The sequence below is a fragment of the Gymnoscopelus braueri genome (genome assembly GCF_963280865.1).
Source record: "Gymnoscopelus braueri genome assembly, chromosome: 2".
Taxonomy (NCBI): Eukaryota; Metazoa; Chordata; class Actinopteri; order Myctophiformes; family Myctophidae; genus Gymnoscopelus; species Gymnoscopelus braueri.
The window spans coordinates 48,791,575-48,810,870 of record NC_137604.1 but is presented as its reverse complement, the minus strand read 5'-3'; the positions used below and the strand labels follow the sequence as shown (position 1 = coordinate 48,810,870).

Here is a 19,296-nt window from a genome sequence, read left to right as displayed (position 1 = left end):
GATTCCAGTTGCATTTCTAATCTGGTGTCCCGTCTAATATGTCTCTATCCACAACGTCAGGCCTATGTCAATGAGTCATTCATCCCAGAAGAGAAAGTCCAGGTGCTGGGGCCTGCGTCACGCAACGCCACTACCGATGACATCACCATGTGGAACATCACAAAGATTGACACACTGTGTTCTTTAATGGACTCTTCAGATGGGGAGTGGGATTCAGCTCTGGTAAGTATACAAATGATTTTTGATTGATTGATGGTGTTATTGACAAAAATACATGGGGGCGGCAGTGGCTCAGGAGGTAGAGCGTCTGTCAGTCTGTCTGGCTGGCAGGCAGTGTGATCAGTGTAAAAGTGAGAAAACATAATGCGTTGTGATTATATTTACACATTTTTGCATGTGTGCTCGTAAATGTGTGCAGTACATGTATATGGCACTAACACATTTTTTGTCACGATCAAGGCCAAGGCCATCATTTCCAAGTATCTGACTACGGAGGGCAACAGTCTTGGCAGTGCAGAGCTCAGTTGTGTCAAGGGACCCAACCTGTGTTCCCTGGATGCCAGTGTCCTACAGAGCATCTCAGAGGATACCCTCAGGTGAGGAGTGTTGGGGAGGGTGCCAGTGGTATCGAAAATCATGTTTACTTTAGTATTTCTTCACTACTTGCACACACTTGAACATCGACATTAATCCACAAAACTATTATTATTTAAAAAAAACAGTGTTTAGTTGAGCGAGACAGGAAACAGGGAGAGAGAGATGGGGAATGACATGCAGCAAAGGTTATCGGGACCGGGATTCAAACTCGCAACACGCTGTCAGACTGTATTAGAGCCTATATATGGTATGCGCCTGGACTGCTAGGCCAGCGGGCGCCCCACCCAAAACTAGTCCTAATAATAATAATTCACACATTTTCACAAATAAAAAAGAAAGTAGTAAAAATAGCATACATATCTACAAGCGACATCGCACAACAAATTATAAAAGAGTGTGTGATTCCATGACATATTATCTAAAAGTCTATAGGTAAATAAGATGTGTAAGAGACTGAATAAATGACATTTGTGGTTGAAAATGTTGTAGCACTCTTTTGAGATGTGTGCTGTGTGTTTCCTGGTGTTTCCAGTTATTCCAGTTTGCTGGTAGTGTCCAGCTGTACGCTGGAGAAGAAGAAAGTGCTGTTTAACATCGCAGAAAAAGCCTTCTCTGGAGTCAGCCGCACTACAGCCATCAGCACTACCAGCTTCCAGAATACAGAGCCATTTTTGGGTAAGCAAGCATTCATTCACGTGTACATGTGTACAAACACATACTGTATAGTGCAGCGGTTCTCAAACATTTCCATGTCAAGGACCCCCAAGTTCATACACAACTGTCTATAGGCCTACTGTATACCAGTGGTAATAGCCTAACTCAAAAATCCTCACAATGTCTATTTCTCAAATTATACTTTACCTGTGAGGACATTTGGCCCCACAAGTACGCACGCACTCACGCACGCACTCACGCACGCATGCACGCACGCACAATTCTGAGATGGATAAATTCAGTATTTTCTTTATGACCTGTAGGTGGTGCATCCCTTTCCTATGTGAGAAGTGCCTCTGCCTCCAATGTCAACATGGACCTGGATACCTTCGTCAATCTGGACCCGAGCGTTGTACAGGTTAGTGGCGTGTGCGTGTGTATGTGCGTGTACAGTACAGTACGTACGTGTGTGTCTGTGTGTGTGTGTGTGGTACATCTGGGAAAGGCCTGCTTTCTGTCCCTATAACCAAAAATAAACGTGGGGAAGCAGCATTTAGTTTTTATGCACCACATATCTGGAACAAACTCCCAGAAAACTGCAGGTCTACTGCCACTCTTATTTCTTTTAAAACACAACTAAAGACCTTTCTGTTTGCCGCTGGCTTTGATTGAGTTATTTTTCTTTTTTCTCTTTTCTTTTCTCTTCTGCACTGTAACTGTCCATTATTTTTTTATTATTTAGTTTTATGCATCCTAATACTACTTTTATTCATTTTATAATTGTGTTTCCTTTACTTTATGTTCTGTGTAAAGCACATTGAATTGCCTTGTTGTTGAAATGTGCTATGCAAATAAAACTGCTTTGCCTTGCCATGATAAAAAAATACATTTAACTCCTTGCTTTCCTCAGGCACTGACTGTATCAGAGGTTAGCGGTCTTCTGGGTTCCAACCTGGCGGAGTTGAAGTCGTTTGAGAACGAGGCGGTGGTGAGCAGCTGGGTCGCCAGTCAGTTACAGTCAGAACTGGAAACGCTCGGCATCGGGCTGACGGGAGGCAGGGCGGACCCAGTAGTAACAGTAGCACCAACAACAGCGGCACCAGGAGCAGCAACAACTGCTGCACCAGGAGCAGCAACAACTGCTGCACCAGGAGCAGCAACAACAGCGGCACCAGGAGCAGCAACAACTGCTGCACCAGGAGCAGCAACAACTGCTGCACCAGGAGCAGCAACAACAGCGGCACCAGGAGCAGCAACAACTGCTGCACCAGGAGCAGCAACAACTGCTGCAGGGACTGCCACCACAGGTAACTGACTATGCTGTAATAGAGTGTTCATTTAACCCTGAGAGTGGTCTATTTGTAGGCCTGTCACGACATAATCGTCTAATCGCAATTATTTGAGATAATCGCAATTATTTTTGCATAATCGTCATAATCGTTTCCATGTTGAAAAATGTTCACACATTTTCAAATATGAAAAAAGCGGAAATAGCTAATCTACAAGCTCACTTGTTGTGAGCTTGTAGATCAGCCATTTCTGCAATTTGTATACAATTATTAAATATGTCCATACTTTACAAAAAGAAGCCTAAAAGGCAACCATTTTTTTTTTTATTCATATGTTCCAATGTTCAATGGTCAAACACACAATTAAATCGTTAATCGCAATTATTTGAGTGACAATTAATCGTCAACTTAAATTTGTAATCCTGACAGCCCTGTCCATTTGTAGTGAGTACAAGAGTTAAATACATTACCTTGTTGCTGTTTCCATAAATGAGTGGAGGGTTTGCTACTGTTACATATCTATCTCTCTCTGTGTGTGTGTGTGTGTGTGTGTGTGTGTGTGTGTGTGTGTGTGTGTGTGTGTGTGTGTGTGTGTGTGTGTGTGTGTGTGTGTGTGTGTGTGTGTGTGTGTGTGTGTGTTTTAGGCAGCGGAGGCGCTAACATCAGAGCAGACGCAAGGATCTCCTTGCTTGTCGCCTTTGCCCTCATCATCTTTTCACGGCACATTCTGCAGTGATGGAACAGCATTCGGCTACAGAATTCAGGATCCAGAAAGAAATATAATGAATTTATGTAATTATTTGGGATATATTTATCTCTAAGGGGAACAATACATTATGAAGTTACAATTCAAACATCAGAAAGTAATGTCTTATGATTTATTAACCTATTAACAGTAGTAACTGCCTTGCTATACTGCCTTATTTAAAAGATTGTATACTTAACACAGTTATACAATGAATCTTTTCATACCTCAATTTTGCACTTATGAATTTGCTTTCTTATGTTTCGTCGTGTCGTTTTGTCTTGGTGGTTGAATGTTTCTGAGGATTTTAATGAAGATTTAACTGCACAAATCTGTGTTTGAGAAAACCTATATACTGTATATATTGTTGCTGTCGGGCAGAAATCTTGTATCTCCATATTTAAATGTTTTAAAAAATGTTTTGGTAAATGAATGCCCTACTTAGTTAGAAGAGTGTCGTGCAAAAGAAGTGAATATTGCCGATCTACAAGCTTACAACGCGTTGCATCGTGACGCGTTGTGAACATGTAGATCGTCTAATTACGCTATTATAGAACATTGTTTTTTGTTGTGTACTGTAAGTGGTTGAATCTGTCTGTGGGTTGACAGTTTTGGACATACAAGGTTTCCAACCAACAGCAACGATATCCTATTTGAGCTAGCACCTATTTTTAAGTAGCCAATTTATTTTAACCTGGAGTTGTACTATTTTGCTACTAAAACCGTATATTGCTGCACAGTCAAAGTTATTTTTTATTGTGGTGTCAATGGTATGCTTTACCTTTACAGTTCATTGTATTATCTCAGGGTCATGGACAGAGGTACAGTATAGGCCAGGGCTTAGCAAACCAATATATTTAAACTGGGCCATTGTTCTAGTTATAGATCCACAACAACGTAGGCTTAGTTACACACAGCTGCACATCATAATTTAGGCCCAGGTTGTCATAAGTAACTGACAAATTCAACAATTCATTTGCACAAACCTTGCAGCTGACTGTGTTGATTTTAAAGCAAGTTACATCAAAGTGAACACCACATTATTTTCCAAAACAAAAATGTTCAACCACTTTGGCTGTTGCCAAAGCAACATCTAACTAAACATTGTAACAAGGGCACAACATAGCTACAGTGAATGACAACCTCCCTAACAATTAGATTCAGCTTAATTAGGTTAGGCTGATTTATCCAATTCAACACATGGTGCATTCATCTCCCAGGATGAGAAGCCTGCTGCCTCTACTCGTGTTTAGAGCAGAACGGTGTGGTGTAGTTCAGTGGTTCTCAACCTTTTCTCACCCACTTGTAAATCTTGAACATGTTCGCGGCCCACCATATCTGACCACTTAACAAGTGGTCAGATGGGTGGGCCACAGACACTTACAAGATTTCCTTTTTTTAAATATATATATTAATGTTATATTATCATTACAATCTTCTCACGGTGGGCCCCGGCGGCCCACAGGTTCAGAATCACTGGTGTTGTTCAGTTCCAAAAAGCAGACGTTATCACAGCTATAAGCGTTTATACACGCCCAGCACAGTCTTGCAGGCAGGACAGATGTGTTTGGCATTTCTCAGACGGTCCACACAGAAGGGGATGAGGCAGCAACCTAGAACAAACCTGGAGGAAGGAGGGAAGACCCTGGTCAGTTAACCCATTAAGACCTGAGGCCGATTCTACAAATGCCTTCTAAATCAGTAGTTCTCAACCCCCCCCCCCCAAAAATTGTATTTGGCCATGGACCCCCATCTGAAAATGTTTTGTGACAGGGACTCCCAGAAGAGAAGGTGTGTTAAAAAAAATCACGCATTTTTGGAGTTTGCATATCTGCTATTTTTGAGAACCACTGTTTTAAAGCACTGTTCTAAATCCTAAGAGTTTTCTGAAAAAAAACATATGTTGCTACATATAGCTCAAAATCTAAAATTACACAATTGCTTTCCCGGCTTTAATAGGTTAAGAGTCTAGGGCAGTCCTTGACTAAAGACATTCTTGCTGGCAATAATCAGGAATTTGTTGACTAATCGATTCGACTTGGCGTCCCTACTTTGGACATGTCATAATAGGCAAAAATCTTTGCTGAATATTTCGGAAAATAGCAGATCTATAAGCTTAGAATGCGTTGCAATACTGTACTGTACATGTTGAGCTTGTAGATCGGCTATACACACCACGCTTGTACGAAGAAGTATGAAATGGGGTTAAGTGGTTAATGGACAAATGTGTATAATTGTGTTTGCCACATGCAGTCATGTGGAGACGAGCTTTTTCAGGTTGGTGAGGTTGAGAACTGAACATCCTAATGTTGATTTCACAGTGGCTACTGGCTATTGACCTACTGTACAAAGACTGGTAGAAATGAAGGGTTATATCTAGAATTTACAAGATTTGTGATAATCATTTTTCAAGAAATAATTAATTGAGCATGGAAAAAAGTTCCAACTGAATATAACTTCAACCCAGAATGTACACTTACTGTATGTAATGTGGTCCTGAAAATAAATAAAATCAATGCTAACAATAACAACCATTAATACTACTAATTAAAGTACCTCACTAGCCTGTAGCTTTTTCTAGACTGCCTGACAGTTAGAGGCAGGTCATTCCAAAGAGAACACATGTGTATATGAAAGAACTCTTGCCACAACCTTTGACTCTTGAAGTTACCTATCACATATTTCTGCTGTCGACCAGAAACCTCCAAAATTAACATTTTTCAGGAAATGAAAAAACAAAACAAAAAGTGGAGTTAGGAGGTTTTCTTCATCATTGATAAGAACAGCTGACTGGACCTCCAAGCTCACAATGATGTTGGAGGTAAAAACGGTGTGGAGCCTGGAGTCAGCGAAACCAGCTAACTCCACCCCCGTGGAGTTAGCTGGTTTAGCAGAAAGTTTGAGAAGCGAATGAATGAATACTTTTCCTTGGTTCAATTTTTAACCAACACAGACCTAAAGGGTGTTCAATAGCACTGATTTATGAAAAAGAATGAAAAGGCTTCAAGATGATGTGAAATCAATTTAGCATTACTCCCATTAAAATTTCATTAAAATGTGACCAAGTTCAAGTTGATCCACCCTGTACTGCAAAGGAAGCATCCCCACCTCCCTAAACTGGTTTAACCAATGTGTCCTAGGAGGAGCATTCAACAAAATTATCAATTGATGTTGTTTTGTACCGTCTGTAACCTATCCCTATCTCACAGATACACTACTGTACCAAGCAGAACAGGCATAGTCGAGGTGACTCTGGATCAAAGCAGACAACAACAGTTTCTTTGTTTTCATATTGAAATTTCTATTATTTCTATACAAAATCTAAGTTTCTTTTCACTTTCAGGGGAAGACATTGCGACCTTAGTCGCAATGTCTTCCCCTGATTTAGAGACTGATTTAATCAATTATTCGATCATGAGGGGACAGCCTGTCTAACATTAATTTAGATAAATCATTGGTCAACAAGAGAGCAGATAGTATTATTTCACAACACAATGACCTTTGATCACAGTCGCACATCTTTATCACATGCCTAAATAATGCGGTCCAGATCAATGTGACACATGCTCACTCCATTTTCATTTACAGCTCAAAGACAGGGTGTAGGAGGAGCTGATTAATATTTCCCTCCTACAGCACATACCCAAAGAACATGAGGCCTCCACAGAACAGGTAGGTGATCAAACCGGAGGTGAACTCAACCTTAGTGAGAACAGTCTGGTGACAGTTGTGGCAGGTAATCTGAACTGTATTATCTCTCAGTTGGCCGATGGTCGCTGAGAACAAATAGATGAAGAGAGTATAAACTTGAAGTCTAATTTACACTTTGTTGTATGTCATTCAACAAATAATAATTCATTGCGTCTTAATCCAAAGGGAGAAATAAGGAAGAGACAATTGGAACTAAATAAATACATACATAAATATAATTATAGGATATAATTTACACCATTCCAGTACAGGAGAGATCTACAGTAAGAGTTGAAAGTTTTGTTCTAGTAGTCAAAGAAATTAGTCCAACTCACCAACCACCACCACATGAGGATTTGCCATTGTGCCTGTGATCAGATACAGTATGTACTTAAATACACAATGCAAAGCATTTCTATTTTAATATTCATGTTTACTGATGCATATTGGCAGGCTGTACAGTGCAACAGTTAATTAACCTTGGCAGTCCTATTCAGCACATTTTCACAATCTTTCTACAGTGAGCTTGTAGATCAGCATTTTCTGTCGACAAAATTAACAGTTGTCAACCAGTCATGTCAAACTAGACACTGTCACAATGTCATATTAACATACTCTACCATACAGATAGGACAAAATAACATTGTAATCACTAAAGAAGTTACACAGTACAGCTTTAAAACTTTCCAAAATAGCTGATCTACAAGCGATGCCATCCGTTGTGAGCTTATAGACTATCTTTGCTATTCGGCGTGTGACGAAGTATATAAGACTTAAAGGGTTGTTTCACTTTAAAACACTTATGGGTTCATTTTCACGTCTATTTCAGACTTTTGTGTGCGCCTCAGTTTTTAAGTTGCTTGATTCAATATTTAGATATTAATTTGATAATACACACTCCCCTCCAAAGCACATCATAATATCAAACTCCACATTAACCATGTTAGACTCATTGAAAACACGTCCCTTGTTCTGATGACATGATATCGTCTTTATAATGCATGAGGGGATTGTCATTTTTCTATTCATTTCTTCATTTAATTTTTTCATGTAAACCCTCCATGTAAAAAATGAAAAATGAAATAAATCTATGAGGACCAAATAATTCAACATAATGCATGGTACTTACAAGCTTTGGGGTAGCAACCTTGAGTTCCTCTCGGTTGGATCTGCAAGCAGCCAAGACAAAACTGTCAAAGGAGGGAGGAGAGATTTCCCAGTGGTCATCATGCCATTCTGGACGATACCACCTTCCCTTACATCCTTGTGTCCTCCTCTCTGCAGTTATGGTGGCTGGCCCTGTTTGTGTATGGGAAATACCTTCAAATGTAACTTTGTTCAATCACTTCCACACAGCAGAACATATTGGATTAGTGTAAAATCAAATCTGTGGAAGTGAGTGAAAAAAGCAGCCATCCTCAACCCCACCCACAACTTTGTATCTATCTTCAGAAGATTACAGCAGTTCCTAGATCTGTGCCAGACAGAGCAATGCTCAGCAGGAGTATGTGTGTTAAATTCAGCCTCATATCTTATACACTTTGTAAAGAAATATCAAACGAGTGAGGAGGAACACACAAAACATGAAACAATATGGAACGAAGCCTCAGAATCAATGGCTCTATTCAGTATCCTCAAACAATGGACAAAAAAGGCTACAGTTCTCTGTCTCGCCTTCTAAAACTATTGTAAGCATGCATAAAATGAATCATGAAAAACTACCACTAGCGAGTACAGACCGACCGTCCTCGCCACTGCTACCCGCCTATGGGCATAAAAGCCAGCAAAAAAACAACTTAACTAATGATGTATTAGCTTTGGTCAAGTTATATTGACTTCACCATTCATTAACAGGAATTAATGATGAGAATAGCTGCACAATGAGAAGAAAGAATGACATAATAGACTTAGACTTAGATAGAATAGACTTCTTTTGGTGAGACAACTAGTGAAGGGTGACGCTGAATTCCTGACAAACTGCCTTCCATTCAATCTGAAATAAACAGCACATGTTCCAAATTAGATTTTGCTTCCAATTTTTGGCACACACACACACACACAGAGTAATTAAAACTCTTGTAACCTTTGTATCTTTTCTTCAGGTTATGGTTTGGGTCAAAGTTAAATGCAAACAACACCCTGTTCAGCTTTGCGTGTTGCAGCTATGCATTAAAAACAGCATACTCTCGTTCCAGAATACTGACGCCGAGTTTGTTCTGTGGCTCAACTGAACAGGCAATCATAATGAAATGTAATAAGACTACTACCGTAGCACAAGATCAAAACAAAAAGAAAACATAAGGCAGGCTCAAGTTTCAAGTGTAGAGCCAGATGAGCTGGTGTTCTCTACTGTATGTTCAATTAAAGGTGATTGCCATAGAGTCCATTTTAAACAGGACAATTTGACTGACATGATCTGTAGATTGTATTTGAAATGCAAACACTTCCATTTGTATCTCAGTTTGGGAGAGAACACGATTTACAAAACCAAATCAAATAGTCAGTAACACATTTTTTGTCAACATTCACAAAACTCAGGAGAAACAATCAAATTGCATGTTTTTAATCAGTAAAAACGGGTGCAATATTTCACATGTAAACAATTGCAGCATCTTATACCTGAATATTCCATAAAAACTGTGATTAGTGATTTTTAGGATGTAAAAATAGATGAATTTAACAAAACAAAAAAAGAATTCTCCAGGAAACTATTATCTGCTTCAAAAAATGTTTTCTCTAATCAGTTCAAGTCTTCAAAGGCCCACCTATATTTCAGTGACAGGTGCTGCATGTTTATTTTTATTATCAAATATAACTCAGCTTCATTATTTGTCCCTGCATCCAAATTACTGATCACTATCCTTTATCCATACACCTACCTCCTACCATACATCAATCTAAAAACATAGGATTGAGGACAGAAATCATGTGCACCTGCCCTAAGCTTGTAGGGTAGTCGATGAGTACATACTTTCAGGACAATATGAAAGTTAAGTGCAGTCTCTGTTGGAGCAATAACAACGTATTCTTATCAAATCAGAACAGAGCCCTTTGACTGGACAGTTGGCACGAAATGCACATTCTAAGTGCACCAAGTATTCCAAAACAACTGTTCTAAATTCTAAGCATGGACAGCTGTCATCACAGCATCCTTTTGAGTTTTATTTTTTACTAAACCCCTTGTTCCTCAAAACCTGTCCTAAACCCAGACCACCTACACTTTTCTTTCATGATTTTGGTCACAGCTCCTGTTGCGTTTCTCCTCTTTCCATTAAATGTTTCCTCTGTAGCATTGTCATTTCTCCAAACATGACAATAACTGCCTTACCCTGCTCTCAGCTATGAGGCCACTTTGTTCCTCGGCTTGTGTTAGTTAGTGTCTTTCACCACACCTCAATACGTTTAAATTATTCATCTCCACCCTCCAAAAAATGATCTTCATAATCTCCCGTCTCTCTTACCTCCGCCCCATAGCCTCCCCTCTTATATGCTCTCAAGAGTCTCTGCAGACCGCTGGTCACGAGGCCATATGGCTTCTCTTCTGTTCTCCCTCCTTCCCTTCCACCTCCTCCCCCATCGCCTCGGTCCTGTCCTTCAGCGCCCTCAGCAGAACCCTGAGCAGGATGTTCTCGTTCAGCAGGCTCTCGGAGGTGTCCGCCAGCTCCTGCAGTCTCCTCACCGCCTCCCCGAGCTGGCGGCTCTTCTCCCGGTGCTGCTCCTCCAGGCTTTGCCTCTCTCGCTGCAGCGCCACATTCTGGGCCTCCAGCGCGCGCGCGTCGAGAGTCAGCTGCCGGTTGTCGTGCCAAAGCTGAGCCAGCTGTCGGGAGAGATGCTCGCGAGCAAGATGCAGCGCCTGGACCTCGCCTTGGAGCGCCAGGAACTCGGCTCGGAGGAGGGCGCTGCGCGCCGGCTCGCCGCCCTGGCTGGACGCGTTCGTCGTGCCGTCCACCGTGTGGTGGGCGGAGCCCGAGTGCTTCAGGATGAAGTGTAATAAGTTGGGTAGTGTGATGGGCGTGTCGTGGGGGAATTTCACGCTCAGATGTTTCCTTGAAGAGTGGGAGAACACAGGTTGTTACCCAGTGGTGGAAAAAGTTTTTTTTTTTTTTACTTAAGTAAAAGTATCAATAATGCGTAGAAATTAGTTACAAGTAAAAGTCCGGTAATCAAAATGTACTTGAGTAAAAGTACAAAAGTATTAGCATCAAAATATACTTGAAGTACCAAAAGTAAAAGTACTCATTGTGCAGAATGTCCCATTTCACAAGTTGTGAATGTATAAACATCTTTTGAAAATAGCCGATCTACAAGCTCGCGATGCGACGCATTGTGAGCATGTAGATCGGCTATTTTCAAATGGCCGAAATGTATATAGGGCTGAAGTACTTAATGTATGTTTTGTGATAATAATCTAAATCTGCAAAGTAACTAAAGCTGTCAAATAATTGTAGTGGAGTAAAAGTGCAATATTTGCCTCTGAGATGTAGTGGAGTAGAAGTAAAAGTATTGAAAGTGGGAATACTCCAGTAAAGTGTACTTAAGTACAGTACTTGTGTTACTTAGGCTACTGTTATTAGCATTTACGGCTATGAAAATGATCACAAGCTGTTACTCATGTTTTCATCACCCGCCTATGTGACGGCTATGTACTGACAACAATACATTACAGTGGAACAAATACAACAACAAAAAAATGGCGATTCACCTGTATCTAGGAAAGAGGAGAATGGAGGGAACGTGATCCACCATGAACTCCCATGGAAGGTCATTACGGGCAACATTCACCCTGAACAAAGTAGTTATGACAGCACATTTATATCAAAAAGGTATAGTTGATTGCATTACATAACCAGCATTGTGATAAGAAATACAATGACACCAGACCCTCACAACAACTTTTCTCATAGAAATACATAGAAACGCATCCATCAACAATCTTACACACAAATAACAAACATGCCCTACCTGGCAATTGTGACAGTACTGTTACCCTGGAATAATCTGGCCAGCTGAATGATAATGTGGTTGAGCGCAGAGCAGAATCCACACCACTGGGTATAGTAGAAGAGTAGCACATCCTTGAAGGGACACAACACACCAATTAAATGACTTGCCTGGTCATATTTATTCCAGTTCCACACACACACACACACACACACACACACACACACACACACACACACACACACACACACACACACACACACACACACACACACACACACACACACACACACACACACACACACACACACACACACACACACACACACACACACACACACACACACACACACACACACACACACAGTTGTGAGATATGACATGACCTACAATGACATGCCCAGAATGCTGTAGGAGTGCTTTAGGGTGCTTGTAGGGTGTTTGAATAACAAATCAGTCAACAAATCAGAACACAGTTGAGTTTGGCAAAGTACAACAATGTGTAGAGAGTTAAGATTGTACCTTGTCCAGTTCCATGACAGAGGGGATGAATGTAGTGGTGGTGAGCTCTGTGATGAGAGGTCTGACATCCGCCTCCTTGCCCTCCTTGCCCTCCTTCCCCTGTCCCCCCCTCTGTCCCACCAGGTGTCTCTGCAAGGGGCTGTATGGGGCACTGAAGTTCGAGATAAAGGCCTCTGTAACACACACACACACAATAGTAGCAGAAGTATATCAAAATCAATTTATTTCTGACAGTGACATGTTGCATAACATTCTAGTAGTTGTGAATAACTACATCAAATACAGGTAGATCTGCTATTTTCTCTGAATGTTTGCTCCAGAATTGGGATGCTAGGGTTCATGGGGTTAAACTATTTATTTTGGTCAAATAGCTGCATTAAAAAGACCGATGCCTTATTGCACTGAATGATGCATTTTGCTGAATCTACAGCACCTAAAAACTGCCCCATTCTTACCCAGAGACTCTCTCAGCGTGGTGGCTGGATTCTGATGGAGAACATAATGCACCTCGTCCTTAAGGTTTACGATGGTGGCAAATGACAAATCACTGCTCTCCTTATCTCGCTCCCCATGTTGTTGGGAAGCATTTCTGTTGCTCGGCGCCCCGAGGCGCATGGCCAGAGGCCAGTTCAGGTCAACATCGAGCAAATAGAACCGTAGTGTTTTATTGGTCCGACACCGCAGCCCTGTGACCCCGCCCTCTTCTTCCTGGTACGGAACAGAGGATAGATGGATGGAGGAGGAGGAGCGAGGTGGTGCTGCAGCAAGGGGTGGTCCATGTGAGCGTAGCCCTTCTTTGACCTGCGAGGGAGTGTCACTGAGTTGAGGTTGTATTCCTCTGCAGCAGGCACTGTATAGCCCAAATAGGCTGTGGTAGCTACTTAGGAAGTTGCTACAGGCAACTGAAGCCGCGGTGATTGGAAACGCGGAGGCAGGCGGTGGTCGGCGGAGACAGCAGCTTCTGAGGTAAGAATGAAACGCGGTTCCTTCCCGAGCCGCCGACGGGAAAGAGCAGCGTGTGTCCGGGTCGACCGCGTCGGGCCGGGACAAGACGAGGCACAGCTCACACACGCCGGCGCTGGACTGAGGAAGAAGCACCGACTGGCAGCACAGAGAGGCACCACTGCTGTCCAGGCTGTAGTGATAGGTGTCGAAACAGGAATGATAACGCACAGCGATGTCGGCAATCTATGAAATGAGGGGAAACAAAGTGCAGAGGAAAGCATGGAAGTGACGCAGGAAAGTTATGAGGTGACGTTTTTATCACTTACTGCACCTTACATTTTTTAACCCATTAAAATCAGGAAAGCATCCGTGTCATCTTAGATTTTTGTGTTGTCTATTAAAAAATAGCAAACATACAAGCTCACAGTACTTTACTTTGTGCCAAGCTGCGAGCTTGTACATCTTCTATTTTTGTACATTTTTGAAAAATCTTGAAAGATGTGAGAACTACAGATTTAGAAAGCATTTGTAGAATCCACCTCAGTATTTAAAAGCTAGCAGCACATTTGTAAAATCATCACGTTGCAGTAGAAGATCTTCACTGACCTGCATCATTGTTGGGTTAGGCTTGGACCCGAGTGGATTGTGTGGTAGAAACAGCAGCAGTGCAGGGCCTTTGGTAAGCTCCTGCTCCAGGAGATGCGACTTTGTTCCTGGTGGCTGCAGCCAGTGGAGGACGGTCTCTCTGTTTTCAAACACCCAGCTACAGATTCCCTCTGAGGTGAAGTTGCGTTCCCAGCGAGGGAAAATCTAAGAAAGAAAAAAGATATACAGTCAGTGTGTATATATATATTTTTTTCCTTTTTTTCCTAGTACTACTGAACAACAGCAACTAATGCTTTTATGTTGCCGTCTATTGCAGCCTGACGACACCATTTACCAAGGAAGCGTTGAATCTTCTGTGGAGGTAGACCGTCTCGTCCTCAGTGACGGAGATGGCCTCTGCCACCTGCCTATTGGTCACCACCCCAAAACGCACCACACCTCGAAAATCTGAACAGGAAAACAGTTCAAGTGTGCTTAAAGGTGTGCAATGAAAGCCATTTTCATGTTCCATACTACTACTACTTTGACTCCCTTTAAGGATTACAGAAAGAAGTGGCTACACTGACTCTTAACTTAAAGACAACAGAGCTTACCTCTCTTCAGCGCTTGCAGGGCAGATGATAGATATGTGATGTACCCTGGTGGCTGAGGAGAGGAGTTGAACTGAAAGAAACCAACCACTCTTGGCTATAGGACACAGCAGAGACAGTAAGATGACAGTAAGATTAAAACATGGAAATGCAATAAATGCAATGGCACTTTGGTCAGATGTGGAATATATATCATGTGAAACAATATTATACTGAAGACACTATAGTAGAGATAGCGATAAATGTAGTCAGTTCAGCCAACTCATTTTGTGAATGAGGGACCTCAAAAAAAGTAACACTTGATACAGTTTAACCCATCCAGTCCAGGAACGCATCTGTGTCATTTTAGATTTTAGCTATAACCATTATTCAAAACGATTCAAAAATAGCAGATATACAAGCTCATAGCGCTGCAACGAGTGCCGCGCTATGAGCTTGTAGATCTGCTATTTATTTTTTTTAATCGTGAAAATTTGTGCAAATCTATGAATATATATATATTTTTTAAGCGAACATTTGTAACTCAAATCTTTGCTTCTGGGGGTCCCTGGAACTAAATATTTTGAGATGGGGGTCCGCGGCCAAATACATATCATTTTCGGGGAGTCCTTGACATGAAAAGGTTTGAGCACCACTGATATAGCAACAACATACGTTTTTTCAGGATTAGGATTTAGAAGACATTTGTAGATGGCGTTCTCGGATTGAATGGGTTAACATTTCACTTCCTTGATCAACCAGCATGCACAGCATACATGTGAGGAGCATTCCCCTATATCCCCCTATATATCCCTCTACGTAGCCCCCATGTTTACGATCCCCTTCCTTCATTTGGCTCTAACCCCAGAGAGCTACCTCGTGGTAGGAGAGGAAATCTTGGAGCATGGCTTGTGATGGCAGGTAGGTGAGTGGTGTGATGACTCTGAGGACAAAACTCTCCACATAGGCAGCCATAAACGGACCCTTGTATTCTATAGGCCCGAACCTAGAGTATATAGACCCACAGTTACAAAACACATCATGTATCTTTATCCCACTAGGGGCAAGGGTTCCCAAACTATTCAGGCCGCAACCCCCCCAAAATAATAAAATATTTTAATAATATTTGCCTCTTTCTTACATAATATTTGGCCAATTTGGTATTAAAAAGGCCTTAAAGGTCCTTGAATTGTAACTTTAGACATGTGCAGATACCCTGTATACACTTATACTGTATGTTGGTTTGTTTACTGTTGAGTGAGAAAACAATGTTGCACATTAACTCTCTCAGTGCCAATGAAATAAAAAAATATGTTCATACTGTGCCAGCAATTTTAGTAAAACAAAATAATAATAATAAGTTAAACAAGAAGTGAAAGGAGCAGCAAATCTTCGGATCACGATATCTTGGGTTCTGAAAATTCTTTATTTATTTTAAACTCGGGATAACTCGTTCTTGGCACTGAGAGAGTTAAGCTAATTATCTGGGGACCCCCCCAAAAAATATATAATTTTGGGGACCCCCCTGGGGGTCTCGTCCCCCAGTTTGGGAACCACTGCACTAGGGAGAAACCTCTGATGGTGTTTTGCATATGTTGTCCAGTCATTATGCTGTAGCTGAGGAGTTGGACTCCACCATGTAGAGTTGGTGCATGTTCCTAACTAGTCAGTTTTATATTGACTCTTGATTAAACTTTCACCTTATAACCTTTTGCGGTTGTGAAATAAAACTCTACAAATAAGCTAGCCAGCAAACTAATGGAGACGACAAACAAATTAGACAAGAAGGTACCAGTGTATTTGATGGTCAATAGAGGTAATTTTCCTGATGGTAGTCATGGCTTGCAGCTTTAAGACTTCTTAAATTTGGATAGGCCTCGTGTTTATGACAACAAGTAGGCGATAGCTTGCTGGGTTGCACTGCAATATATCAAGCTGTTCCTTCACATTTACCCTACACCAGTGGTTCTCAAAGTGGGGGGGGGGGGTTCCAGGGGTCCCCAGCAAAACGTGTTAATATAGCATTACAAACATCTTGACCACTTTATCCATTTATACGTTGGCTATTCAAAAATTGCAGATCATCTCCTATTGATAATTTTCATTTATTTTTATTTTACATAAATCTTTTCTTCTGGGGGTCCCTGGTACAAAACATTTTCAGATGGGGGTCCGCGGCCAAAAACATATCAATTTAGGGGTCCTTGACATGAAAAAGTTTGAGAACCACTGCCCTACACTATTTAAAAAAATATATGAAACTGTTGAGATTGAGCACTAGCCACAATACATTTCTTCCTTACCTTCTGTAGAACAGGTGGATCACCGGGTACTCATACAAGCGATTCTGCTTCCGACACTTTCCCTGACTCCACCAGCAGTTCACAGCCACAAACTGCACCTGTGGGTTTCAACCGTTACACTCTTTCAAAACCACAGAGCAGCCTTGAACATGCAATGTTGACATTGCCAGTTTATTTGTCATTCACACAGGCGGGGGTCACTGCCATTTTCCTCACTAAATATTTGTCAACTTATTATTCTGTGGAAAAGGTCTCTACATTTGATCATCTTATCCATTTCACTTTGCTTCCATACATTACAGTTATTTTATGTTACATTTTAAACAAAGGATTTTGTACTATAAAAAGCCATGGATGACTGGTCCTGTACGTTTATGTCGTCCACAAGACGACGCATAAACTGCGTTTTTTTTTAATCTACACTGTGGCCGGAGTTCTCAAAAAGATGCGTTTACATGAGCCAAAACGTGTTTGCGTGTGACGAACCCCCCCAAACGCATATAAATAGCTATGTTTTTAAAAATACTCCGGTACGTGTGGACGGAGCCTAAGACTCAACATTTAATCCACTCACACAACTGAGATGAAGGTCACTTGCAACCCTTTTCATGACCTCCATGTTGCAAAGCCAGTAGACCTTTGTTGTTGTACCAGTAGTATACATGTTTATTCATATACATAGCTGGTGTAAGGGGACTACTGAGGTGACTATTGGAGGACACAATGATATATAGTATTAGTCAGTAATCACACAATTCCATGCAAATCCTGTTCCATTTTACATGTATTATAGTTATGTGTTCTCGGGTAGGTATCACCTGTTTGGCCAGCCTCTTGGCCACCTGTTGCACTTCGTGTCGTGCAGCCATAGAGTGAGCACACCAGGGAGCGTAGAAGAAGATGAGAGACACTTCTGCCACCCCCCGCAGACGTTCAACCTGTTGACAGATCTTATAGGTTATTCACAAGATATGGTTGTTATGTTGAATAAATGACCGTACAGTATAGGTACAATAGTTAAGATAGATTTGACATGTTGTAAGTGCGTTTCTATTACAGCATGTACATGTAGATAGATACCTCTGATAATCGCCTTGTTAAATGTTTGCATATTCTGTGTGTGTTATACCTGGTCCAGCTGGCCCAAGTATAAGTCCACCACTGGTGCCTCAACAGAGAAGAACCGCACAGGAGGACGTGCTGCTGCCACCACATTCTTAGCACGACTAGAAACAAAATTTGGAGGATAATGGGAAAACATGTATGATGAATGATGGTTTTATAGCTTAGAAAATAATAGGCTGAGAGTAGGACCCAAGGCTGAGACCATTTGCCTCTTTAATGCATTTGCTTATAGGCTAAGTTTGAATTTCCATGGATGGGTAGGAATTACTCGGGTAATGGGAATACAAGGTCAATACAATGTTTTCCTTAGTCTTTAGTGTAATAGTGCCCTTTTAATTTCCACAACAATAACAAGAAACCTAAGTTGAAAAGGTAATAGCCTACTCATACTGTATTAATTTCAGCATTATAATGTAAGAAATGTCTTGGAGTACTACACGTCATATGGTTTCAAATGGCTACTGTACATTATTACAGACCATCATTAAGCTGTTATTATTATATGTAATAATGACAAACCCAATACAAACTAATCCTCACCTCTCTCTCATATGAAATGATAGCACACAAGTTATGCTACAACAGCAGCTGAAGCCCAACTAAACAAAGCCAAGTTCACAGTAAGTGCACTAAAGTCCCTGTTTAACTGCAGTGTGTACTGTTTACCTGCATGTGAACATGACAGCCAGTATGAGGAGACCACTGAGCACGATGGCCCCACAGACTAGACCAGGTCTCCGGGCCATCAGAACCAGCACCTGCCGTAAGGACTGCCGCACCCGGCGCAGCATTACAGGTCCATTTATTTATACTCCCCGGGAGGTGGTGAGGGACGCGTCCATTTGTCTAAACTGGGTGGGGAAGGAAGGAGAGACTGTCTGAGAAGAAACGAGTTATTCTGGATTGGACATTGGAGGAGCTGTTTATGAATCAGGTTTTCAAACACACGGCCAGGCCAACCTTTCTTCCCCACGTAGACTTAGCACTTCCGCAATCATGACGCCAAGGGACGGTCGTCAGAGGATTGTTGCTCGTTTAAACGCATGGATCACATTCACACGACGGTCATGGATGAACTTCAACTTCGTATTTGCACTTTCTCCATTTTTGGTCCGTACATCTACATAAACGTTCAGATTTCAAATATAAAGTGCTTACCCCATGGCCACCGATGTTACAATTATGTACGGGCCCTCAGAAGTACCCGTATATTCCTTATTGTTCAATAAAAATATTTTTAATCCGATCGGTGGCCATTTTCTCATAGTTATACCGTGTTGAAGTGCAATACACCTCCCAACCGATAGGGT

At 41.5% G+C, this 19,296-nt stretch overlaps 3 protein-coding genes across 8 annotated transcripts in view; 1 reads left to right on the top strand and 2 right to left on the bottom strand.

Annotated features, from left to right (window-relative positions):
- The window catches only part of mslnb (mesothelin b), a 55,662-nt gene extending 51,632 nt beyond the window's left edge, over positions 1-4,030 (top strand). For all 5 annotated transcript variants that reach the window (XM_080419082.1, XM_080419083.1, XM_080419084.1 and 2 more), the window contains 6 exons: positions 61-222; positions 460-596; positions 1,130-1,272; positions 1,575-1,669; positions 2,162-2,558; positions 3,185-4,030. In XM_080419082.1, coding sequence (XP_080275208.1) covers positions 61-222; positions 460-596; positions 1,130-1,272; positions 1,575-1,669; positions 2,162-2,558; positions 3,185-3,276 — 1,026 coding nt within the window. In that variant the 3' untranslated portion in view covers positions 3,277-4,030. The remainder of the gene's footprint in view (positions 1-60; positions 223-459; positions 597-1,129; positions 1,273-1,574; positions 1,670-2,161; positions 2,559-3,184) is intronic.
- Positions 4,031-4,159: 129 nt separating this feature from the next.
- Positions 4,160-8,160, bottom strand: LOC308078061 (lipopolysaccharide-induced tumor necrosis factor-alpha factor homolog). Its single transcript, XM_080419121.1, has 4 exons — positions 8,105-8,160; positions 7,311-7,343; positions 6,929-7,061; positions 4,160-4,909 (listed from the first exon to the last, which is right to left on the bottom strand). Exons 2-4 carry the CDS (start codon positions 7,336-7,338, stop codon positions 4,801-4,803), a joined length of 270 nt encoding a protein of 89 aa, XP_080275247.1. The 5' UTR covers positions 7,339-7,343; positions 8,105-8,160; the 3' UTR covers positions 4,160-4,800.
- Positions 8,161-9,522: 1,362 nt separating this feature from the next.
- On the bottom strand, positions 9,523-18,945 carry txndc11 (thioredoxin domain containing 11). Of its 2 annotated transcripts, XR_013932470.1 has the most exons (14): positions 18,653-18,945; positions 17,991-18,087; positions 17,680-17,799; positions 16,862-16,959; positions 15,435-15,564; positions 14,583-14,676; positions 14,324-14,436; positions 13,990-14,193; positions 12,894-13,626; positions 12,439-12,611; positions 11,938-12,050; positions 11,678-11,758; positions 10,190-11,021; positions 9,523-10,146 (listed from the first exon to the last, which is right to left on the bottom strand). XR_013932470.1 is itself a non-coding variant. In XM_080418903.1 (13 exons), the coding sequence occupies exons 1-13, from the start codon at positions 18,775-18,777 to the stop codon at positions 10,493-10,495; spliced, it is 2,610 nt and encodes an 869-aa protein (XP_080275029.1). In that variant the 5' UTR covers positions 18,778-18,945; the 3' UTR covers positions 9,523-10,492. The 2 variants fall into 2 exon arrangements, 1 of the variants encoding a protein (XP_080275029.1); XM_080418903.1 differs by having other exon boundaries at positions 9,523-11,021.
- Between the last annotated feature and the right edge of the window lie 351 nt (positions 18,946-19,296).